General features: G+C 38.7%; 2 protein-coding genes across 3 annotated transcripts in view; both read left to right on the plus strand.

Moving 5' to 3' along the window:
* Positions 1-1,977: 1,977 nt before the first annotated feature.
* On the plus strand, positions 1,978-8,493 carry LOC108703356 (protein TBATA-like). Of its 2 annotated transcripts, none has more exons than XR_005962856.1 (4): positions 1,978-2,086; positions 2,966-3,154; positions 5,303-5,352; positions 8,186-8,493. XR_005962856.1 is itself a non-coding variant. In XM_041570711.1 (4 exons), the coding sequence occupies exons 2-4, from the start codon at positions 2,980-2,982 to the stop codon at positions 8,257-8,259; spliced, it is 267 nt and encodes an 88-aa protein (XP_041426645.1). In that variant the 5' UTR covers positions 1,978-2,086; positions 2,966-2,979; the 3' UTR covers positions 8,260-8,493. The 2 variants fall into 2 exon arrangements, 1 of the variants encoding a protein (XP_041426645.1); XM_041570711.1 differs by having other exon boundaries at positions 2,966-3,122.
* Positions 8,494-12,184: 3,691 nt separating this feature from the next.
* Positions 12,185-26,109, plus strand: part of mttp.2.S (microsomal triglyceride transfer protein, gene 2 S homeolog) — a 40,754-nt gene continuing 26,829 nt past the window's right edge. The window contains exons 1-4 of the mRNA XM_018239482.2: positions 12,185-12,493; positions 17,921-18,108; positions 20,347-20,469; positions 25,098-25,205. Coding sequence (XP_018094971.1) covers positions 12,421-12,493; positions 17,921-18,108; positions 20,347-20,469; positions 25,098-25,205 — 492 coding nt within the window. The 5' untranslated portion in view covers positions 12,185-12,420. The remainder of the gene's footprint in view (positions 12,494-17,920; positions 18,109-20,346; positions 20,470-25,097; positions 25,206-26,109) is intronic.

The following is a 26,109-nucleotide window of genomic DNA, read 5'->3' on the forward strand; positions in this document are numbered from 1 at the left end:
ATCTTTACCTCCTAATTCATATTGAGTATCAAAAGTTTCCAACGCAACTGCGTCCCAGATACCTCAATTTCCAATCCCAAAAATACCCAGCATGCATACAAACAATGGTTCCTCAATGCATACTGCTCTAAAACCGTCTCAATGTAATTCTTGCAAGCTTGTGCAGCGAACGATCTAAGGACTTAAATAATAGGATAGAGATTAGGCTAAAATATTACATAGCGGTGCCAATCTGAAGTACTTAGTTAATTTTTACTTGCTGCAAGACGCATTGTAATACCCATTAACATCTAAAATGGATTCGTTGGCATTACCCAATACATCAGTTGATAAATTTAGCGCTAGTGTTCAGAATATTTAAAAATATTTGTACTAACAATACTGGTCCAATTCGAAAATGTTCCATTTACCACCACTCTTTGTAGTCTGAAACAGGGTGAATAATTCCACTATAACCACATGCAATGTCTCGCTAAGGATCACGCAAAGCAAACAGAAACAGCATCAACAAATCTAAAAACTCCACATTATTTCAAGACCAGGAACTGCTGGTAAGAATATTGGGCTTGAATTGAATATTTGTACTTGGATAGAGAAGTTGAGTATGCAGTGCTTCAGTCCTTAAGGATATTAATGAGCTGATAGAGTACAGATATGTGAAGAGTACAGATATGTGCAACTAAATTGGTAAAAACAAACAGGTTAGGAGTTAGCAGGTCTGGGTAGGGCATGGGTTCTTCCAGTTTGACCCATGCAGGACTCTACCACAGAGAATTCTTCTTCCTTCTTAGCAGTAGGTGCACATGCACATATATCAGCCAGGGGCTATTACAAAACGTAGAAGCAGAAGAAGATGATAACTCTGGAACAGTGCAGTTTTCTGCTGGTAGGAGCACCAGCCCAGCGTATTAGGTAGGCTGCAGCAGTGCAGCAATGAGTACAACTGAATTGAACCAAACTGTCACTCTCTAGTATTTCTCTCTAGTTATCTCATCTTATCTGACTGCAAAATATTTCATGGGTCTGGGACTATCTGACTTGGTCTGTAAGGGAGTACGGCCAGCCAGCCAATAACTGTAATAGTAACTGTCTGTGTGACATTGAATATGTGGGAGTGGGAGCTGGCTGGGCCCACTTAGTGAACTTATGGGCAAGTCTGGGGTTAATGGAGTTCTCATGACCGTTTCTGCAGTGATCTTACTGTCATGAAATGCATGAATGCTTTGGGCCACAATATGAAATGGTGGGGGCAACTGTGCTTGTCTTCTGGCCCATGAAGCCTTTCTATTGCCTAATGTACTTTATATATTATACTTTGTTGTGTGCACTGGCTTCAAAATTTGTGTGCACATGAGTGTACAGCTTAGAGGAAACACTGGTTTGGTGGTTTTTGCATAAGCAGTGCCACCATCAGGAATAACCAGGGCTGCAAAGGACTAAGTTAGCAGGGCCCTACCCAAAGTTATTAACCAAAGAATGATCAACTTAAATAAAGCCTACTTTCCCACAAGTCCTGAGCCCTCCAAGACCTGTAAATTGTTCTTTTCCATCTCTTGTGGTCCTCTCTGCCATGGGGCTCCTAACTGCATTTACTTCCTTTTAAGGGTTATAAAGTATATTTCCTACATAACTAAAGACTAGTATCTGGTTCTAAAAACAAATGGTTTCTATATTATATTCTTGCTGTGTATAACAAGGGCTCTTTTGTGTGCAATATGACAGTTGCTTAAACTGTCTAGAACTTGGGGGGACTAAATTATCCTTTCATGCTGCAGAAATTATCTAGGGCATCAAAGGGTTAAGGAAGTCTTTGCAGTGAGGTGCATTTGCAACGTGGTATTTTTGAAATTCTGAAACTAAGCATATCAAATTAGTTTAGCTAATGATTCATTTTTATGTCCTTAGTCAGCATGTTCTATGTCATGATCATATATTTACCAAAAACTGATGTTCCTAATGACAAATTGGTCACACTGACCTAGCTTTATCTTGTTCTGCCAACAGATCTTAGAGATGCTGAGCCAAATTTTGCAAACTGATTCTCTCACTGCAATCCAACAATGACTTCTGCCTTCTGAACAGAAAGGTGACTGCACGCTCATTTATTTATAATGCAAATGTATTTTTAATGCAAATTAGGATTCCAGAATGAAAACCACCTTACAAATTAACCAATTTGTGCATTTTAAGCAATTTGATAACAAAATGGACAGGGTCCTGTAATTTACTGTTATACCAAACTGCCAATTTATGAACCCTGAAAGTGGTGGAGCTTAGTAACATTCATATATCCACACTCCTAAATATTAATAAATAATTACTTGCACACTATATAGTTTGTGCCAGTGTTATTGTATATTATAAAATTATTGTGCAATAAGGCACACTGCCTTCAAGCAGGTTTTCAGGAAGCTTTATGTGTTATTAAAGCGGTGGTTAACTTTTAGTATATTATAGAATGGCCAATTCTAAGCAACTTTTCAATTGGTCTACATTATTACTTTTTCATATGTTTTTTAATTATTTGCCTTATTCACCTGACTCTTTCCAGCCTTCAATTGGGGGTCACTGACTCCATCTAAAAACAAATGTTCTCTAAAGCTACAAATTGATTACATTTCTATTTTTTATTACTCGTCTTTCTATTCAGGCTCTCTCCTATTCACATTCCAGTCTCTTATTCAAATCAATGTATCATTGCTAGGGTAATTTGAAACCTAGCTATAAACTACAAATAATAAAAAATGAAAAACAACAACAATTTATCTCAGAATATCTCACAATATCACTCTCTATATCATACAAAAAAAAATTTGCTGTATAATAATAATATAATGAACAATTACATTGCAAATTGTGAATCTATGTTCTTGAATATACTGACTTTGTTTTACACTTATGACCCTTGTTATATTCTGCATCGCCTAACTAATGTGTTGTGATCCTGTTTCCTCTTATTTCCCAGAGAAAGATCTAGTAATGGGCATGATTCAAACAGCAACCGCCAATATGCAGCCAGATTCACAGACATGTGGCAAATCTATGGGGGACCAGCTCCATTCCCAGGCAGGCCTTGGATTACTGTCAAGAGATGAATACCACCAGATGAAAAATATGAACAGCTTCATGCCATGACTTTTACTTTCTATGTGGAGTGTGTGCAAACACTACTTATACCCTATTGCTAATCAAAGCAAATTATTATAAGGGGTACAGGTTTGGGACCTGTTATCCAGAATGCTCTGGACCTGGGGCTTTCTGGGTAATGGATCTTTCCATAATTTGGATCTTCATACCATCAGTCTACTATAAAATCATGTAAACATTAAATAACTCAAATAGGCTGGTTCCACTTTCAGTTAGGATTAATTATATCTTAGTTGGGATCAAGTAAAAGGTACCTTTTTATTATTACAGGGGAAAACGGAAATATGTTTTAAAAATTTACATTAATTGGATAAAAGGGGAGTCTAAAGAGACATTCTTTTCCATAATTCAGAACTTTCTGGATAATGGGTTTACGGATAACGGATCCCATACCTGTACGATCATCCCAAACCTCTCCTTTTTAGGTATTTCTGTTTCACTATTATACTTATAAGTGCTGAAAAGTTTTCTGAATTATCTGAATATTTAATTAGGTGTCAGATAATTAATTATTGATTAATAAACTGGAGTTGTTTCCTTTGCTTTGCTAAACTTTCTTAACTACTATGCTAGTTATGGAAAGATTATCTACCCATTTAATCCTGTTAAGTACTGAAACTCCAGAAGTAATGTTATCCAGTAGCTGACCAAATTTTCCCATGTGGTGGCTCAAACATACACTATACCAGAAGAGATTGAACATATTAAAAATGTGGTGTCATAGAAAGAATTCTATGGAGTTCTTAGACAATCTGTGATTCTTAAAAATCCCTTGAATAGCTCAATGTGGCCCATAGGCCTTTAGTTGTACAGTAGTAATGTAACATTTTCACAAATTATTTCTTTGCAATTTAGTTTTAATAATGTTACAATTAGAGAGATTCTTTGCCATAAAGCATGCAAACTGGTGCTTTGAGAGAGACAGAGAGAGTGCAAGAGAATAAAACATGAAGTTTGTCTAGGTGCATACCAACCAATAAAAGGTTTGATTACCCTGTGCAAGCACATTTTCAAACTGTAAATAAATGATTCCCTCTGTAAACTACTTTATTTTACTAAACATCACATGTTACTTTCAAGCACAAATAAAATGAGCCGTTTGAGAGTGTCCCTTAAATATGTACAGTATACTTTTCTGAAGTATAAATGATCTAACTATTTAATGCATGTAGTACTTTCAGTGTATCCCCCTCCCGCCTCTTACACTCCATAGCAAAATATTCTGTCACGCTTTTAAAGCCTTCAGTTACCGTTAAACTAAGCTCAGGAGATCACAAAAACATACATTTACTGTGATTAAAACAACTGGCAAATCGTATGTTCAGGCCAAGATATATTCACTGAACTTCTGCTGAAAAGGGTATACTGCCCTTTACACTGGTTCTTCACCTTTAAATTAAATTTTAGTATGATGAAAAGAGTGCTATTCACAGCCAATTCACAATAGGTTTAATTTTTTTATAGTTTGTGTTTTTGAGTTATTTAGCTTTTTTTATTCAGCAACTCTCCAGTTTGCAAGTTCAGCAATCTGGTTGGCAAATTACCCTAGTAAACCATTTGAAAGCTGGAAAGAGTCAGAGGAATAAGGCAAAGCTGCTTAGAATTGGCCATTCTATAACATACTAACCGTTAACCTAAAGTTGAACCACCCCTTTAATTGCACTTTCTAAAAACCCACTTGAAGGCAGTGTGCTTTGTTACATGATAATTTTATTGTATACACTGAGCACTGGCACAAACTATATAATGTACAATAATATTTAGGTACTAAGGTCTACAAAAGCTGTGAGTTAATATTTGATTTTGAAGGTGTGGCTATATGAAATTTAATAAGCTCCACTACTTTCAGAGTTCATAAATTGGCAAGAAGGCAAAGAGTATAAAATAAAAAAATGAAGGCCAATTGAAAGTTAATTCAATCTATAACAATAAAAAAAGTTACCTCAAAGATGGACTACCCCTTAAATTTCTGCATGCTTGGGGTTGACTTAGGCTTAAACCTGGCACGACACACAATATGTGTAAGAGTATTAGAATACACACACATTTTTGTGTGTGTGTTAATGATCATTTGAGTTATTTAGTTATAAAGAATTGGTTATGTTGATATTTCATATATTGTGTTATTAACAAAAATACAATTTGTGCATGATAGGTCCAGCAACAAAGAGAAACAAGAACCTATCCCAGAAGAAGATAAACCAGGTAATAAATATTTGTGATAAAGAACATTTTATTTCTATATTCCATAGTTCTATAGATCCTAACACATACTGCATGCTCACAGAACCATTGGTCAATGTATCAGAATAACCCAGGTACATAATGACAACTAATATAGCTATGAAGATAAACATGGAATGAATAAATCTTAATCAATTTAACCTTCAGAATCGCAATTTGCCAAACAAAATAAAAAATAGACCATAAACATCAAGTGATACCAAGATGGAATTAAAAGGAAAATATAACCCCCTGTTTGACATGAGCTCATTCAGCTAGGCTTTTGTGAAAAAGTAGTAAAAATAGAGCTAGGTGCGCTGGACAACAGTGTTATGATCTCCAAACCTATAAAGAAAAAGCAATCCCAATAGTATAGTATGCTTGTACCAGGACGTACTGTATTTGTAAGTGAAACTACTCACAAAGGCCTTGGTGTTATCGTGCCCGTAGATGTTTATAACTTTGTCAAGGCTTGCGTCTGGTTTTTACCTAAAGGGAAGAAACTACAATAGTGCAATAGAGTAGATATAGTAAGTAGACGGTAAAACGCCGTCCGCGCTTACCCCTCAGTAGTTCAATGAATGCGGATCAGATGGTTGCCTGTCAGATGCCTCAGAGTGGTATTCTCATTCAGCGCTGTATCTTCTCGAACGCGCTGGAGCTCGAAGCAGCTCTTTCGATCTTACGGCCTGCCTGCAGTGGAGTTGTTATCATACGGAAAGCATCCCAGTATTGCGGTTAGCGAGTCCGCCGATTGCGTGTTAGCGTGTCAGCATAACTCTGACCCATCTTTATTAACCTTTGCAGGAATTATTCATAAAAAAACTCATTGGAGAGGGAGCGATATAATTAAATCAATTTCCCAGGAATAAACAGTCTGGATTCACAAACTAAAGACACTCGCACCTAGAGGGTTAAATATTGACATAGATCTTATATGCTTTTTAATTGATTAACTTATGTTGAATATGTATAGTTTTATATAACAATGAAATTTGTTGAAAATGATATTTTAGACTATAATCTGTTTTTATTAACCATGCTAATTGAGAGAACCACCCACCGACCAAATAAAAAAGCTACCGAAAAGTGGGAATTAACCTTTTCTCCTGAGGAAGTATTACTGAATACGAAACGCGCTGGGCTACATTAACCTTAAATAAAGCAGATTATTTAAATTTCAGTGTCTACTTCTCCTATTATCGCATAAAGATAAAACAGTGCAAATTTGTAGACTATTAGTCTCTCTATACGAGACAATTACCCCTCTGGCTAGAAGCCACCTTTAAACTAAGACAGAACCGCTCTTGCAAGAGTCCATTCCCAAGTCCAGCACACCTGAATCAAGCAGACCGCAGAGGAAGGCAGACTCAGAGAGACCGAATCTGAAGGCATCGGCGGACTCGCTAACTGCAATACTGGGATGCTTTCCGTATGATAACAACTCCACTGCAGGCAGGCCGTAAGATCGAAAGAGCTGCTTCGAGCTCCAGCGCGTTCGAGAAGATACAGCGCTGAATGAGAATACCACTCTGAGGCATCTGACAGGCAACCATCTGATCCGCATTCATTGAACTACTGAGGGGTAAGCGCGGACAGCGTTTTACCGTCTACTTACTATATCTACTCTATTGCACTATTGTAGTTTCTTCCCTTTAGGTAAAAACCAGAAGCAAGCCTTGACAAAGTTATAAACATCTACGGGCACGATAACACCAAGGCCTTTGTGAGTAGTTTCACTTACAAATACAGTACGTCCTGGTACAAGCATACCATACTATTGGGATTGCTTTTTCTTTATAGGTTTGGAGATCATAACACTGTTGTCCAGTGCACCTAGCTCTATTTTTACTAATTTTACCATATACGTGGATCAGTGGACCCACACATCATAGGTGCTGCTCAAATATATTTTTTAGAAGCAAGGCGCTGTTACTTCGACCTCTCTACATAGACTTTTTGTGAAAAAGTGCATCAACAGACCTGTACCAATCATGATAAAGCCATGTTGTCTGTAAGTTTGCAGTGTAATGCATCTCCACCATCACTTTGTTCCATTGTGAAGGATTCTGGGACTTGATGACCCTCTGCATTCCAAAGAATATGTTCCCACTATGTAAAGCAGAGTAATGCCCACTTTATTTTTGAAGTTCAGATAGTATTTAGGCACCTTTTTTAGTTATGCCCAACTAAATGTGCATGGGTCAAAAAGGGGTATATACTTTCTCTTTGACTGGGATGGAATTAACAGATAACTTCTGGGTAGGTCAGGTTTTCTTTCCACTTGAAATATGATATATTGGAAAACAAACAGGGCAAAGAAGAGAATAAAGATCAATTACCCGTACCCATATGGGTATGCGAACCATTACCCGGAAACCAGTTATCCACTCCAAATTATGGGAAGGCCATCTCACGTAGACTCCATTTTTTTTTACAATTATTGTATTTTTCTACAAATTAATTTCTATAATTAATCCTTATTGGAAGCAAACAAATCCTATTGGGTTTGATGAATGTTTATATTATTTTTTTAGTAGACTAAAGGTATGGCAATCCAAACTATGGAACGACCCCTTATCTGGAAACCCCCAGGTCCCATGCATTCTGAATAACAGGTCCCATACTGTACCTGTACTATGCACAACATATTTCACAATTGCAGTTTGTCTCAGCTATAAGCATTACATGTGTATTAGGTGGCAAACAATTATCATCTATAGACCCTAAAAAAATCATATCCCACCAATAAATGTTTTGGTAAATGTGATGTCCACTGCTGTGGAAACAATGCTTTTCTCTTTTTCTTCTTCAGAGCATATGGGTGCTGCAGAGGTGCTCCAGATACACTCATCAGGCAATGAAAACCAGACTGGCTCAGCTGAATAATTTGCATTTCATATTGCATCAGGATAAACTATGCCCTACAAACCAAGCCAAACTAACCTGTTGGAACGTTTTTTGTGCTATCTTGTGATTCCTTTATGCCTCTGGCAACTCTCATGTGTCCCTGATGCTTTATTTTCACTCAGCAGTATCTCTAAGATGCATTAAATGACAGGTAATTCTAAGAAGAGATAACTCGTACACATTGAATTTTGAATATTGAATAAAATATTTAATGCACAGTTTCTTCTTGTATATCTTTTATCTTATACTAATATATGATTTTGCTGTTAAACCAATATTTCATTTCAAACAAAAATGAAAAGACTCATTTATCAGGTTAAAGCCATAAAGACAGTAGTTACATTAACAGATAAAACTGCTGATATCATCATAGACCTGGAAGCTGGGGAAGTGTAAGGAAGAAATTGATATGAGGAGGCAACTGCTCTACATTAAAGGACCAGAGACACCAAAAAAAACAGAGCTTTCTATGGATTTGAATATGCCATATTGTTCACTGGCACCTGCTTTGCTTCTGAAACTCGTATATAGTGGTGGCATGATTAAAAATTAACAGCATATAAATGTGGCCATACACGGCAGATTAAAGCTGCCAATATCGGTCCTTTAGACTGATTTGGCAGCTTTTCTGTTAGTGTATGGAGGCTTCCAATGGGTCTCCCTGATCGATGTCTGGACAAGATATCGATCAGGAGGTTTGATTTTTCTGGCAATTGAGGACTGCATTGGCTAGTTGATGTGGTTCCCATCCCGTCTGCGCCCATTCTCTTCTTTGTATCGGATTAACCCGATATTGCCCTGGCGTTGGTGAGCATATTGGGGAAGGATCCACTAGTTTGGCAACCTCGCCAAGAAGCGGATCTTATTGTGTATGGCCACTGTAAGAAATGTCTCTAACTTCCAACACAAAGGGTGGTACAGTGGCTCAGTGTTTAGCAGCTTTGCATAAGACCATTGTTTCCTGAGTTTGATTCCAACCAGGGCAATATCTGCAAGGTTTCTGTGTTTATATACATGTTTATATATGTATATATATATATATTTTTCTGTATTTCAAAGTTTTGATGTCTTTCTAGGACACTTTGTGCTTAATATTTGTGCTGCTTTTTTACAGGCCCTTTACATCTTACTTAATGCCAATAATGCCCCCTTATAGAAGACTATAAGAGCTTATTAATATGCCTCTTAAGGTACTGAATGTGATATCTTCAAAGGGTTAACTTAAAAAAGTTAAAGCCCCAAACAGATATACCCTCCAAGCTAAGTAAATGTAAGGCCTTGGTCGGCCCTGGGCAAAGATCCAATTGATAGTCTTCCCTCACCAATCACCTTCTACAGACAACAGAACCCCCTCCAACCCCCTACATTTTCAGCTATAAACCCACATACACTTTGTACATTGAGCAGAAAAGTATGCAAGATGCAGGTAGGTAAGGACTCAGAGACAGAACTGGCTATAGATTCAAGGCCTTCTTTTTTTGGGAAGCTAGTTAAAGCAATATTCTGCATTTTGTTTCCATAGTAAAAAGGCACACAAATGCATTCAATTAAAAGTAATGCAGTTATTTGATGCTACAGTTGCTATGTTTTCTGGCAAAAAAAATACCAGCCTTCCAATATTTTTATTTTCCTTCAGTATTAATAATATTGGCACCAAGCATGATTGTACAAACCTACTTGATGTATAATACCTCAGAACAGCACATACATGCAGAGCCAAATGCAGTGTAATGGTCGGCACCCAACACCAGAACACCAGGCACCCTGGTCTCGGCTCGTGCTTCACCAGTAGTGTGACCGTCTTTGGGCCTCGGGAGGAGCCCTCGGCTTACTTGGATGCCACCTGGACTTAAACGAGAGGGTTCTGGATAGGCAGAGGGGCACGACTGTAGAGCAAAGTCTTTGGACAGAAGATCGTAGTACAAGGCGTAAGGCAAAAGAGTAGTCAGAACAGGCCAGTTCGGGGCAGGCAGAGAATAAACGTAGTCAGGCAGGCAAGGGTCAAACCAGGAAGTCAATCAGAGGGGTTAAGCAGAATCGAAGTCGGTAATCAGGCAGGGGTCAGGATTTCAGAAGTCCGGATCGTCAAATAGCAAGGCAGGAGTCAAAACAGGAATCAGAATCAGAATAACTAGTAGCACAAAGCTCAGAAAGCACCAGGAACAATTCCTATAACGGGCAATGTGAAAAATCCAAACTGTGCCTTTAATACTTTAAATTTCACGCCACTGCGTGCTGACGTCACACGCCAGCGCGCATGCGCACATAAATAAAGAAGGAACGCGCCGCACGCGCCCTAACCATTCCCCTTTTGCGGCCCAGAGGAGCAGCATGGCAGGCGTCCCCGCCGAGGGGGCTGCAGGCGTCCCTGCAGACCCCCTCCCGCTAGACTACCAGGTATAGTTGTTACATACAGAAGTCATAACAAACACATGGGCCAGACAAAATCTTGTCATGCAACAGCACAAAATTTTGTAGGATACTATAAAATCTGATCCACCTTACTGTAATGTTGGATCAGGTAAAATCAGGTGGTGTGTTTTGTTCATGCATCTACATCCATTGGTCAATGTCTTTCAATGAGAAAAAAAGTATTTCAGGGGTAGGCAGTACACACATGGCTAGGGTGCAAAGCTGGGTGGGGTGCCAGACACCTACCTTCTCTGCCTCCTTCCCCGAGTCTGGCTCCTTTCTCCTCTCTGCCCTGCTGCGCACTGTGAGCGCCAATACGCTTGTGTGAATGCGCCTATTCTCACATGCGCGCCTTTTTGGAGCAGTGACCTAGGGAGTCTGGCATGTCTGACCCGGCACTGCACGGGGGACTGGCATGCTGTTGTTACGCCACTGGTCAGATGGCAACATTTTAATATTGTTTACACATCAGATTTTTCTATCAGTCCCATTATATTCTGACTTACACATGTACATCCTACTTGTAGGCTGCATTCTGTCTATTTGGCACCACCCTACAAAATAGCCTGCGGAGTTTAGTTCTCAAGCATACATAGGAACTAGGGTTGCCAACTTTTCTGGAAAAAAATACCGCCCTTCCTATATATTTATCTTTTTTCCATATTAATAACATTGGGATCAGCCATCATTTTTACCGGCATGGCCGGTAAAATACTGACCAGGTGGCAACCCTAATAGGAACCCACACGGACTCACACTTGAACCCATTCAGACTCAGTTCAGATACGCACATAAAGGCAACCAGACAAGTTCAGACCTCTCCTCTCTACTCCCCCCCTGCACTAACCAGTTTCCAAACAGTATCTGTGTATCTTCCCTGACACAGTAAAGTCATATATAGTATAGTATAGTTCCCGCCCAGCCACCCTCCTGCTCCCTCCTCCCTTCACTCCTTCAGCAAGTCACTCATTCTAAGTTAAAAAAGTACCTGTTCCTAGTGCTGACAGTTCTCACACTAGGGATTTTGAAATGTCCCACTGCTGGTTTGCCTTCATTAAAATCCACTCCTGAATTTAGTATTAGCTCGGCATCTACTCTGTAAATACTTACAGAGAACTGCCCACCCCTTCACTCTGTTTTTGATCCCAGCTTGTTGTAGTCACATCAATCAGGCAGGGTGAGCATGTGTTATATTACTGGGGAATGTATGGGAAGTCAGTAGAGCCACAGGGCCCCTTTGCCCTTTAATTTAAGTGGCCCTGCCTCCAAGCAACTCTTCCTGGCTCAGTCAGGGTGCTGGGTGGTTAGTCCTATCCAGAGCGATGGTGCAGCTGCACCACAGCATCCATTCTACTCAAGACGTGGGAGGAGAACAGCAATCCCAATTGCCACCAATCAGAAGAAGGAAAACTATGGGCGGGATTTAGTTGTCTGACTTAGTACTTCCCTGTGTGCATGGAGGGATCAATGATTAAACCGGTTCCTGAGAGAAAAGCAGAGATGGTTGCAGTTTGGAGCCTTTTCTGCAGCCTTGCCACTCCTGGCTACATGTGTCCTCACATTCCTGCTGCACCCTGACTAGTCACACAGACATCATCTCTACTAGGTCCCTGGGATGGCTCTGAAGGGTTAAGTAACTCCATATGTGCTAAGGAAAGGGTTATACCGTTGCCCTCGTACAGGAAACCTTAGACCTTATTTTCACTTTTATAGCCCTTTCGACTAACCATGGCTATCAAGTCACATCTCGGCATTACCTATACACAAATAGTGCTTCTCCTCTTCTGCTGCTATGCACAGGGTAAGTAACAGTGAGGCACTTTTAATAACACAGGAACAAAATGAGCCTTTATGCCATTCTTTCCCATAGTGCAATGTTTAACTCATATCTGTCTGTGCCTTATTATTCTCTGCCCTGGTGCTTCTGACTTTTGAAACAGAAGCCAGATGTGTGTGTGCAAGGAACTGCAATTATACAGTATTTACAAATAATATTTGAATTATTGTTTTTTGTAAAATTGTAGAATTGTATTTTAATAGGAGACATATTTTTTGAGTTTACATACCCATATTTTCTGTTTTTTGTATTCTATTTTTAATTTAAGACTTACTTCAGTAGGTCCAATTTAAAGGCAAATTGTTAAAGTGAATGCTCTCATTAAAAGACAAGAAAAGTATTACTGGAGACCCCAATATGTTAGACACCCCCACTAAATTTAAGAGCAACGTTTTTTCCCTTGCCACCTTCTTACCTTTCTAAGGTGTTCCTTAGAAGACTCATAGATTTGCAGTAGAGTAGAAGTTTTTTTATTTTACTGCACACGTAGTACAGGGACATCTGGGAAAAGTAAGTTAGCTAGCGCTGTGCTTTCTTAATTTCCTTTAAAAACAATGCAGAAAAAAAACCTTGATTATGGTATTCACTAGGGGGTGCATAACATATTGGCTCCCCTCCAGTCAGTAAGACTATTCTTGTCCTTTGAAAATGAAACACTTAGGGGCCCATTTACTAAGCGTCTAAGTGAATTTTCAAATTCAAAAACTTCGAATTTCAAAGTAATTTTTGGGTACTTCGACCATCGAATAGGCCAAAATTCGATTTAAATTGAAAATACTTCACAAATTCGACCATTCGGAAATCGAAGTACTGTCTCTTTAAAAAACTTTGAATTCGACATTCGCCAATTTAAACTTGCCGAATTGCTGTTTAACCCATGGGGGACCTCCTATAAACTTTCTTTGAGTAGTGTTTTTTTAGTAGTCAAAGCATTTTTTGTAATCGATCGAACGATTTTTACTTTGATTGAAAAGATCGAAGTATCAACTTCAATGGTCGAATTTCGAAGTTTTTTTACTTCGAAATTAGATCCTTAGTAAATGGGCCCCCTATTGAATTGTATATTGTACAAAAAACACAAGAGATATTATTATATGCTGGAAAGTATACCTGATTTGGAAAGTTTCATGTCTTCCGAGTGCACCAATACCAGGTAATGGTATGTATTGATCAAAACCCCAAAGATGTTCACTACCAAATTTTCAAAGACTATTCAGGTGGCCACAGCTGGGGATAGAGAGCTGATATTAAAGAACAACAGGCACATAAGGGATCATTTACAATGCCTCTGCAAAATCATGTTTGAGTCTGATTCTTTAAGTTTCCTGCATCAGTTAACACTGTCTGTGGACCTGTAGTAGAAATCCTGCCTCCTCTGTATCAGTAGGTACATTAATTGTGATTCGCCAGAACAGACCAGTCAGGATAATTGGTGCTTTGCCCTGAAAAGTTTGCACGATCACAACTGCTGTATTAATTTATAAATGGCCCCATGCATTTGCATATCTAATGATATTATAAGTCTGATTTATATGTGCCTTTTAAATGAGACTAGTATCTGCATGTTCAGGTAGTTGGCAGTGGAGTAAAGAAAACTGTCACTGACATGTTTTTAGAAAATATCCCTCTCCTGTCCTCACTTTACATAGAAAACACTTTTATGTTTGCAATGAGTCCTAAATTGTGTAATACTTAGAGAATGCAGATCATATGAACTTGTAGAGCAAATATCACATGATTCAAAACCTAACTGTGCCCAGAGTATTTGTATTGAAGTCTATTAAAAAATGTTAGCACAGGAATTACAAAAATTTCAAGAGATGGCAGATTAATTCATAAAAGAATTAGGTCTTAAAGGAGAGAGTAATAAAGGAGTTGGTTAGTTAGTGGTATGGTATTCAGTTTTATAATAGTTGCTCTTGGAGCAAGAGGCAGGCTCAGGGAAGGTAGTGAGCAGCTTGCACTCCAACGAGGCGATTAGGACCCTTGTGGTGTGTAAACCACTAGTGCAGGGACCAGGTAGGGTGCCAAGATACAGGACCCCAGGCTGAGGATCCCTATGCACAGTATTCTGCCTTCAGGGAGGAACTGCCTCAAAAGAGTGGTAATTAATACCTATTGCTTGCTTCATCTCTGATAGAGATTTGTCAATCTTTGTAAACTTTGCCTTGAAATAGGGACAGCCCATTTCATTTATTGGGCTGTTATACTGTTAATAAACAAGTTATTGCTGCAAAGAAATACCTATGACTGGATCCCATTTTGCCAAGAGGAGCATCCAAGGTACTGTGAGTTGCACAGGTACAAGAGGGTCAGTGGCACAAACAGACATAGACCTGGTCACACGCTATAATACACACCAGGGCCAGAACTAGAGCTAGGCAGAGTAGGTGCCCGCCTAGGGCGCAATCATGTGGGGGTGTACTTTTAAGGGGAATTGTTTTCTTTTTTTAACCCTGTTTTTAATAGTTTTTCAAATTTATAAACCACCAGTTCCAACCCCCTCTTGCCCGTGATTCGTATTGCAGGCAGAAGCACTCCCCACTTCCCTCTTGGCAGTTGCTTGCACAGGTACATATTTGTGGGCAATATCTTGGCTCCTACTTGCACAGGTAAACAGATGATTTGGGGCAATATAATGGAAATTTGGCTGCTGCTGGTACAGATGCATATTTGGGAGCAATATGATGGGGTTTTGGCTCCTGATGGCACAGGTACAGAGTGGGGGCAATATGAGGGATTGCCTGCTCTGGCTCAGGTATATGGGGCAATATGGTGGCTGCTGGCACAGGTACACAGATGTTTGGGGCAATTTAATAGATTTTTGGCTCCTGCAGGCACAAGTACAAATTATGGGCAATAAGATGTATTTTTTGGGCTGCCGCTGGCATAGGTACAGATTGGGGGTAACAGTATGATGAATGTTTTGTCTTATGGTGGCACAGGTACAGATTGGGGGCTTGGGTCTATCTGAGTGACTGCCATTGGCACAGGTACAAATGGGGGCAATATGATAGGTGCAGGTACAGGTACAGGGGGCAATATAAATGGTAAGGTGGGAAATGGTAATGCAGGATCAGGTGGGGGGGCACTGACTGAAGCCTTTGCCTAGGGTGCCAAAATACCTTGGCCCGGCCCTGATACACACAGCTAAAATGCAAAAGGGTGTGCTACACTTCAGTTTAACTTAATAAATGGGTTGTTCACCTTCTAAACACTTTTTTCAGTTGCGTTGGTTTCAGATTGTTCACCATTACTTCTTTCAATTGCTTTCCATCTTTTATTTTTTACTGTTTCCCAAAATGTAAGTTTAAATTTAAATGTTCCTGTCTCTATTGCAGTGGTTCTCAACCTTCCTAATGCCGCGACCCTTTACATACAGTAACCTGGCAAGGTAAATAGTCACCACATACAGTTCCTCATGTTGTGGTGACCCCCAACCGCCTGTCATGTGGGTAAAACCTGTGGGTCCTGGGCTAGCCCGCACATCACTATGGCCAGGTGGCAGCCCTAGCACCGAGCCCTCTGAATATTTTCCTGGCTGGAGGACGGCGCCCTCTTGTTACGCCCCTGACAAACTGTGCTGCTTGGTAATGTCCTGAGGAAAAGTGTGTATTATAAACAATAATAATGTCCTCCCTGTGGTAAACTATGAGGCTATTGGAAGTCCCCTCAGACAAAGAGCATTAATTGCATCACTACAAACAAATCCTCACTTATTACCAAGTACTCACCTCATAAAAAACTCGTGTGTGACATTACAGAAAACTAGTGAGACAGTAATGACGTAATAACGGTGAGGGCATGACGTGGCAGCAGCACAGAGTTGGCAGCCCTAAAAATATTCACTAGTCCACTAGAATATTCTGCAGTACCATAAAGCATAAAGCTTTAATTCCTGCAGAACTGAACGTTCCCTTCCTAGTACCTGTCTTACAGGGCGGAGCCACGGCGTGTAGACATGCGCGTGCGTGATGGAAGAGCAAGCGGCTAAGAATCGTCGGTTTTTGCAGTGACAGGCAAGGGCGTGGCTAGGAGTGCGTGTGCGGCCGCTTGTTGAGTTCGATTGCCCCAGGCAAGTGGCGCTGCTGAGTGAGCAGTGTATGTGTAAGTGTGTGTTATTTTGCTGCTGCTGCTGGACCGCAGATGGTCTTAGGTGACCCCTGTGAAAGGGTCGTTCGACCCCCAAAGGGGTCGCGACCCACAGGTTCAGAACAGCTGCAGTGTCTGGCAGCTCAGTGATCCAGGAGCATTGTGGACTGTTACAATTTGCTACATTAATTGATACTTTTCTCAGCAGTATCTGTAGGATATTAGCAACAATTGTATCAATTCAGGCAACAGGGACAAAGATAAGATATCAGTTTAGAACAGTTAAGGGCAGAGACACACGCTCAGATTCAGGGAGATTTAGTCGCCCGGTGATAAATTGCCTCTTCTTCGGGGCAACTAATCTCCCCGAACTGCCTCCTGCAGGAGCGATTCGTTTTCCGAAGTCGCCGAAGTTTCCTTGTGAGGTAACTTCGGGCAACTTCGAAAAACGAATTGCACCGATTGCCATCCCGTCTGCGATTGACATTCTAGCTGGCGGGAGGCAGTTCAGGGAGATTAGTCGCTCGAAGAAGAGGAGATTTGTCGCTTGGTGACTAATATTCCCGAATCTGAGCGTGTGTCTTTGCCCTAAAGAGTCGTTACCCCCCCTTCCAGAGCTGCTTTACAGGGTAAAAAAATGTAACTTTACACTTCAATATTAGAAAAACTATTACAAATAGAAAATAGAAAGTATTTGGAAAAAGTCTTTATTTCTGGTGATCTATCTGGAATCAACTGAACTGAAAAATGGTTTGAAGGTGAACAACACCTTTAACAGCTGCTCAGAGCAAATTGAGCATGAGCGTGTAGCTGACACAACTGACAAAATCCAAGATGGTGAGTCCCAGTGACAAGACCTGGATTATTACTATGATAGAGATTTTGAACCTTTTGGCTGGGGCTATAAGCTCACTATATGGTTCAACTTTACTGAAAGAGTAAAAAACATATATAATGACAGTGTAACAACTTACAGCAATACTAAATTGTTAATTGTTAATTGGTCATGACAGCCTTGGTGGCAGCAAAAGGTGTCGCAGAATGCCTCATACTTTATGTGCTATTTACCTTGCCAGGTTAGCGTAACACTGTGGATAGTTAGTCTGCTGATTCTAGATGGATGACACTCATTACCATGACACATTCATTAACTGCCATGTGAATTTTTTGGCTCCGTGCTCTATTTGTATAATGTGAATAGGAAATGTTTAATGAGAGCGCTTTGCATTAACTATGCAAAATCATACCGCCCATTATTTAGAAGTTAACCCAACTTTTTCATCCTTTTTGATGATTTAGATTTTTCTGAAGCCATATCATTCCAGCCAGGAATTTCCTTCCAGTACCACTACATGCTTGATTTAAAGATAAAACATATCTCCCAGCCATCTATGCCAGAAACAAATTTGAAGATTGATGCCAATGTCCAGACTTACCTTCTGTGGAGAAAGAAGAGTCAGCCAGAAGAGCAGCTGGTTTATGTACAGGTTAGTGCTTGTATCAGATGTTATCAATGATGTTAAATAAATACAATAGCGTCCAAAAATGTAAAATATATTTTTATACAATGTTTGGTTTCCTATTTAAAGGGGAAAAGGAAACATTTTAATTGTAAATGTAAAAAATACATTAGGGGGCACATTTACTAAACTCGAGTGAAGGATTAGAATAAAAAATACTTCGAATTTATAGTATTTTTTTGGCTACTTCGTTCATCGAATTGGCTACTTCGACTACGACTTCGAATCGAACGATTTGAACTAAAAATCGTTCGAATATTCGACCATTCGATAGTCAAAAACTTCGACCACCTACTTCGCCACCTAAAACCTACCGAGCACCAATGAACGAATTGCGGTAAATCCTTCGACTTCGATATTCGAAGTCGAAGGATTTAACTTCGAAGTTCGAATATCGAGGGTTAATCAACCCTCGATATTCGATCAATAGTAAATGTGCCCCTAAGGTGCACATTTACTTAGAATGAAAAAAACTTTGAATTTCGAAGGTTTTTTTTTGGCTACTTCGACCATCAAATTTGCTACTTCGACCTTCGGCTATGACTGTGAATCGAACGATTCAAACTAAAAATCGTTCGACTATTCGATAGTCGAAGTACTGTCTCTTTAAAAAAAACTTCGACTACCTACTTCGCCACCTAAAACCTACTGAGCACCAATGTTAGCCTATGGGGACCTTCCCCATAGGCTTTCTAAGTAATTTCTGATCGAAGGAAAATCGTTTGATCGATGGATTAAAATCCTTCGAATCGTTCGATTTGAAGGATTTAATCATTCGGTCGAACGATTTTTCCTCCGATCATTCGATCAAACTAAATGCGGTAAATCCTTTGACTTCGAATATCGAAGTCGAAGGATTTTACTTAGATGGTCGAATATCGACCCATAGTAAATGTGCCCCTAAGCCTAATGAAAGAAAATTTACTGTAATTCTAAAGAACTTTCTACTGAAAGCAGTACCTGTCTGTCCCTGTGCTGTTCTGACTTTTAAAACAATGTAACAAAAGCCAGCTGATACTGTGAAAATGCCTGTTTTAAATGTAGGAGATAATATTTGCAACACTATGGGGCCCATTCACTAAGTTTGAATGAAGGAATAGAAGAAAAAATACTTCGAATTTCGAAGTGTTTTTTTGGCTACTTCGACCACCGAATGGGCTACTTCAACTTTTTACTTCGACTTCGAATCGAATTCGCCAGTCAAATATCGAGGGTTAATTAACCCTCGATATTCGACCCTTAATACATCTGCCCCTGAAAGTCCAGAACCAGGAGTTGTAAAAGAGATGGATAATGTTTAATTTGCAGATACACATATATAGTGAATAAAGTACCCCCTCTTGTAAAATATAAGGATATTATAAGTTACCGAGGAGTTTCATGACCATATAAAAACACGAGGCCGAAGGCCGAGTGTTTTTATACAGGTCATGGAACTCCGAGGTAACTTATAATATCCTCATATTTTACAACTGGGGGTACTTTATTAATTATAATACACAAATTTTAGTGAGTCATGTGACAGAATGACATCACTACTCACCGTTTATAACTGATGACATCACTACTCACCGTTTATAAGGATATAATTTACAAGATATTTATGGCTTTTGTGTATTATATAGTGAATAAAGTACCCCGTCTTGTAAAATATAAGGATATTATAAGTTACTGAGGAGTTTCATGACCATACAGGTCCATACAGGTCATGGAACTCCGAGGTAACTTCTAATATCCTCATATTTTGCAACTGGGGGTACTTTATTTATTATAATACACAAGTTTCAGTGAGTCATGTGACAGAAATGACATCAGAACTCACCGTTTATAACTGATGACATCAGAACTCACCGTTTATAAGGATATAATTTACAAGATATCCAACTATAAAAAGGGTCCTTTATGTATCCATCCGTATGGGTGTGCTTCTCTACGCGCTGCAATCCCCGTGCTGGAGTGCCAAAGGTTACTAATACAAAAAGAGGTAGCCGGAGAGCACTTGTTTCTTTAGTTTAAAAGATCATTTCTTTATTTGCAGACATTGACTGCACTTTTTTTTTTTTTGCAAATAAAGAAATGATCTTTTAAACTAAAGAAACAAGTGCTCTCCGGCTACCTCTTTTTGTATTAATTTACAAGATATTCATGGCTTTTGTGTATTATATATATATTATGGATAATATCTAATTTCTTCTGTTTTTTTAGATACAAGATTTTACAATTCACAGACGTAATAATAGTAATAAAGAGAACAATTCTGTTATCAAACACTTGACAGACACTGGCAACTTGGGCCGCCCTGTTCTATTTCATTGGATATCTGGGAAGGTAAATATTTGATTACTTGAAGACGATTAATACTCCAAGAGCGCCCCCTGCAAAAATTTAAGGAAAAATGACAATGAGAAAATGATGATGCAATGATGGGTGGACAAATGTAGTTGGAGAATTAAAAGGTCAATCATTAGGAATTGCAATACACAGTAAAACTTTTCATCTGAAGCATAACAAAAGTAGAGTAAAGGTGATTTATTGGCTACCTAAGAAGCAATTTTAATTCCTTTTCTAAAACTGATTATCAGAAGTACAGACTGACATTTGAAGGTGTGAATAACACTGTTGTTATTATACAAAGACTTAAGGGAATATATTTATGCCTACTTTACATATTACAGTACTGCTACTACCCAGACTAGCAATATCATTGACAATCCACATGCTTATTAAAGTCATTTTCCTTAAAGGCATCCTACATGATGGAGTTTCTTTTCAAGTTTGATGTATAGTTCTGTAAAAACTGGGACACTGTTACATTATCTGGTAATAGAATCCCTTCTCTCTAGCACTTACATGACACCATGTTCTTGTGGATCATAATTCTCCCTATGAAATAGCAGTGTGGTAGGAATGCAGTGCCACCCTGAACATACAAGTACTTTATTTTTAATGCTTAGACCCTTTAGGACTGACATCATTTTAGGATTTTATAACAGAGCATCCTATATACTGTGTCACTTCACATAATATATAGTATGCTTAGATGTATAGAATTGTATAGAATTGTTGAGCTGTTAAAACATGAAAGTTTAATATTGAATCATAGGCTTCATGTGAAAATTAAAATCACTGCCAGATGCCAGTTGTACATTAGGTGACACAAATCTTAGCAATAGAATAATAGAATAATGCATATTTAAAAAAAAATAGATAAAGAAATGTTGTTGAAAGCTAAGTTATTTAGGACAATTATGATCAGGGCAGTGGTCCAAGTTATACAAATATGGTGGTTGTATGGGGTGCCGTTTGTCCCAAATACATTATGTATACAAAACTATCCCTAATACACAGAATGAATGTCTCTCATGTTATATAAGTATTAGTGACCATACACAGATAAAAAAATATACAAAAGACTTATTTCTATTAAAGAATGAAAACAAAATCTGGTTAGTGCACAAAAGGATGTCATTATATCACAAACTCCATTCTGTACAGTTTAACAAGCAATCTGTCTCACAAATGTATAACCTCCATGTAACGGACACACTTATGTGCAGAGTTACTTACAGAACGAATTATGTAAAAACAAATTTGGACATAATATATAATAGTGTAACTAACTAGTGCTTGTCAAGCTAGATTTGACTGACAAAATAGATATCTGTGACAGAAAGCAAGATTTTATAGTACAGTATTCATTCTTTCCACAAAATGACAGTTTTGTTTCACAAAACAGATAAAATAACCATTCTGTGAAGCAACACTGTCAGTCACATTCCTGAACCAATAAGAACAAAGCTTATTGCCATATACAAACAAGATGAGAAGTGGCCAGCTCTGCTCCACATGGCTAAGGCAAAGTATCTGACGTGCTATAGAGGGCGCCCTCTAATGTCCCCTGTGCTGCATAGTAATAAACATGAACAAACCTTTCCTAAAAGAGCTGCTGTTAAACACTACAGGTTCATAAATGGAAGTTCTTACAAATGGCATAGTAGTTGAACTATAGGTAAGCACATTATTAAAGGGGTTGTTCACCTTCAAACAACTATTTGTTATCAGATAGATCACCAGAAATAACGACTTTTTCCAATGACTTTCTATTTTCTATGTGTCACGGTTTTTCTAATATTGAAGTATAAAGTGTCATTTCTCTCCTTCTGAAGCAGCTCTGGGAGGGGGGGTCGCCGATCCTGTAAACTGTTCTAAATTGATACATTTAGTTGATACATTTCTTATCTTTGTCCCTGCTGAGCAGAATCTCTGGGTTTCATTACAGGCAGCTGTTAGAATTGATACAATTGTTGCTAATACTCCAGAGATGCTGCTGAGAAATGTATCAACTAAATGTTGCAAAATTGTAACAGTTCAGAATCTGCACCTGAATTACTGAGCTGCCAGACTCAAACACCAGAGACACGAACATTCAACTTTACACTTAGATTTTGGAAAAAACTTAAAAAATAAATAATCGAAAGTAATTGGAAAAAGTCATTATTTCTAGGGAACAATCTAAAAACAACTAAATTGAAAAAAGTGTTTGGAAGGTGAACAACCCCTTTAAGAGACTACTACAAGCTATTTGGTGCAAGATTACAGCTAGGATGAGACATTGGAGTCTAACTATCATATACAAAATGTATAACTGTCTCTGAGAGTCAGGCAAAGCAGCCAGACAAGCACAGTAACTTCTGGTACATTTAATAGAAGATAGCAGGTGGGTGTGGCCTTTCCCATTATTGCTCTCAGCTTAGACAGGAAGAGGAATAGGAGTAAGTCATAAGATAATGGCAAAACAGCAGGAATGCCCTTAACCAAAATCGCCACACAAGCAGGTTACTACAATAAGAATAGCCATATCACCTAAAATGATCATATTTATGTTTTGCATACTTTTCTTTTTCTACAATCATTATAAGTGCAGCATTATATTTCTCAGCCATTTGTAAAAACTTCCATTTATGAACCTGTAGTGTTTAACAGCAGCTCTTTTAGGAAAGGTTTGTTCATGTTTATTACTATGCAGCACAGGGGACATTAGAGGGCGCCCTCTATAGCAGGTCAGATACTTTGCTTTAGCCATGTGGGGCAGAGCTGGCCCCTTCTCATCTTGTTTGTATATGGCAATAAGCTTTGTTCTTATTGGTTCAGGAATGTGACTGACAGTGTTGCTTCACAGAATGGTTATTTTATCTGTTTTGTGAAACAAAACTGTCATTTTGTGGAAAGAATGAATCCTGTACTATAAAATCTTGCTTTCTGTCACAGATATCTATTTTGTCAGTCAAATCTAGCTTGAAAAGCACTAGTTAGTTACACTATTATATATTATATCCAACTTTGTTTTTACATAATTCATTCTGTAAGTAACTCTGCACATAAGTGTGTCCGTTACATGGAGGTTATACATTGGTGAGACAGATTGCTTGTTAAACTGTACAGAATGGAGTTTGTGATATAATGACATCCTTTTGTGCACTAACCAGATTTTGTTTTCATTCTTTAATAGAAATAAGTCTTTTGTATATTTTTTTATCTGTGTATGGTCACAAATACTTATATACCATGAGAGACATTCATTCTGTGTATTAGGGATAGTTTTGTATACAGAATGTATTTGGGACAAACGGCACCCCATATGGCTGTACAGTACTTTTTTCCGGTTTTGATTTTCCAGCCCAGAGGCAGATAAGCTGAATTGATCACTCAGGCTGCACAGAAGCATACATGAAGGGTCATTTAAATTGCAGGAAGCAATATGCAAAGTGAACTAAATGGCCACAGTTGCTCTTTTTTTTATGCACTTTGTACACTGCATTCTCTTGCCAAATTGCTCAATTGAGAACATTTGTATTAAAGGAACAATAACGGCAACAAATTAAAGTATATTAAATTAATTAAAATATAATGCACTGCTGGTCTTCACTGGTAAAATTGGTGTGTATGCTTCAGGAACTCTACTATAATTTATATTAACACCCTGCTGTGTAGCTGTGGAGACAGCCATTCAAAGCTGAAAAAGGAGAAAAGGCACAGGTTACACAGCTGATAACAGATAAGCTCTGTATTATACAATTCAATTCTACATAGCTTATCTGTTATCTACTATTTGTCTTGTGTTTGAATGGCTGCCCCCTGGCTATACAGCAGCTTGTTTATATAAACTAAAGTAGTATTTCTGAAGTGCACACACACCAGTTTAACCAGTGCAGGACAACACTACATTATTTATTCACTACTTTCATTTTTTTATGTAATTGATCCTTTAAGCAGGGCTCTCTTCAAGAGGGGTGAATGGGGGAGGCATGTAGATGACCCACCCCTTATCTAAGTGCTGGGCTTCTGAGCTCTGCTCTCGACTATAGGTTATCCACTTGGAATGAGGAACACAGTGCAACTTTTCCCAGGGCACAAGTGCTCGTAAGAAGAGCACTAAGGGGCACATTATTGCACCCCGGGGATCTGTAAATTATTTTTTTTGGTGATTTATTAAACCCTTATGCTGTTAAAAGTCTGTATAAAAAAGTGCTCCAACTGAAACCTGCCGAGATCATGTAGAAATCAATGGAAGATGTTCAGTTTGCATTCAGAAGATATCATGATCTGTGCAGGGTTTCATACAATAATCTGAATAATTTGTGTTTTTGTGCTATAATCCAAAAAAACATATGGTTTGGATTTTTTCATTATTTTATAGAGTCTTTTCCTGCATCAGATTTTGCAGGAGTTTGGTCAAAGTGGTTTTAAGAAAATAATGAGTTTCTGGATTTTATAAACTAACTCCCTTAATCTTTGGAAGATATCTTTGAGCTGGGACTTGGTGCAGAACTGTAACTATGATCCATTAAAACAACATAGTGTGAGTGCCAGGAAGATATTTAAAACAAGAAAAAGTTAAACACATGTTTAACCTACTGGTGATTTTGCAGTTGTTTGAACTGATCCATGTTTTTCAGCTCCTGGGTTTGTATGGCACTAGAGAAGACAACTCTCGAGTTCTGGACTTGAAAAGAGGACTCGTCAGTCTTTTCCAGTTTCAAAATCTTTCTGGAATACATACAGAGGTAGACATTTCATTAACAGAGCTTGCAATGAGCTTACATCTTAAAGGAGAAACAAAGCCTTTACCAAAAAACACTACCCTCACCCCACGTAGAACCACCTCCCTCCTCCCACCCAGCCTGGCTTCCCCCCCCTCGGGAAATGCCCCTAAATTTTTACTTACCCCTTGGAGCAGAGTCACAGCATCAGAGTTCAAGCTGACAAGATGCAGAAAAGGAAAGCAATTCAAACTCCATTCAAAAATTATAAATAAAGACCAACTGAACAGGTGCTAAGAATAGGAAATTGTATAATACACTAAGGGGCCCATTCATTTAGTTCGAGTGAAGGAATAGAAGAAAAAATGTTTTTTTGGCTACTTCGACCATCGAATGGGCTACTTCGACCTTCGACTTCGAATCGAAAGATTTGAACTAAAAATCGTTCGACCATTCGATAGTCGAAGTACTGTCTCTTTAAGAAAAAACTTCGACCCCCTAGTTCGCCACCTAAAAGCTACCGAAATCAATGTTAGCCTATGGGGAAGGTCCCCATAGGCTTGGCTAACTTTTTTTGGTCGAAGGATATTCCTTCGATCGTTGGATTAAAATCCTTCGAAACGTTCGATTCGAAGGATTTAATAGTTTGATCGAACGATTATTCCTTTGATCGTTCGATCAAACTATTTGCACAAAATCCTTCGACTTCGATATTCGATAGTCGAAGGAAATTCGAAGTCGAAGGATTTTAATTCACCAGTCGAATATCGAGGGTTAATTAACCCTCGATATTCGACCCTTGATACATTTGCCCCTATATGTTACCTTAAAGGTGAAATAACCCTTTTATAAACCGCATAGCCCAACTTTTTTATTGCCTTGCCTGCACTCTGCTGATAAACATTTGTTTTTGTAAATGAAGTAGATA

This window comes from Xenopus laevis, chromosome 7S, assembly GCF_017654675.1.
Source record: "Xenopus laevis strain J_2021 chromosome 7S, Xenopus_laevis_v10.1, whole genome shotgun sequence".
Classification (NCBI taxonomy): Eukaryota; Metazoa; Chordata; class Amphibia; order Anura; family Pipidae; genus Xenopus; species Xenopus laevis.

Excerpts from the sequence above, each read along its gene's own strand:
- LOC108703356 (XM_041570711.1), top strand. The coding sequence starts at position 2,980 with ATGGGCATGATTCAAACAGCAACCGCCAATATGCAGCCAGATTCACAG. Across the intron at positions 3,123-5,302 it reads CAGATGAAAAATATGAACAG|GTCCAGCAACAAAGAGAAAC; the intron begins CTTCATGCCATG and ends TGTGCATGATAG. Across the intron at positions 5,353-8,185 it reads CCCAGAAGAAGATAAACCAG|AGCATATGGGTGCTGCAGAG; the intron begins GTAATAAATATT and ends TTTCTTCTTCAG.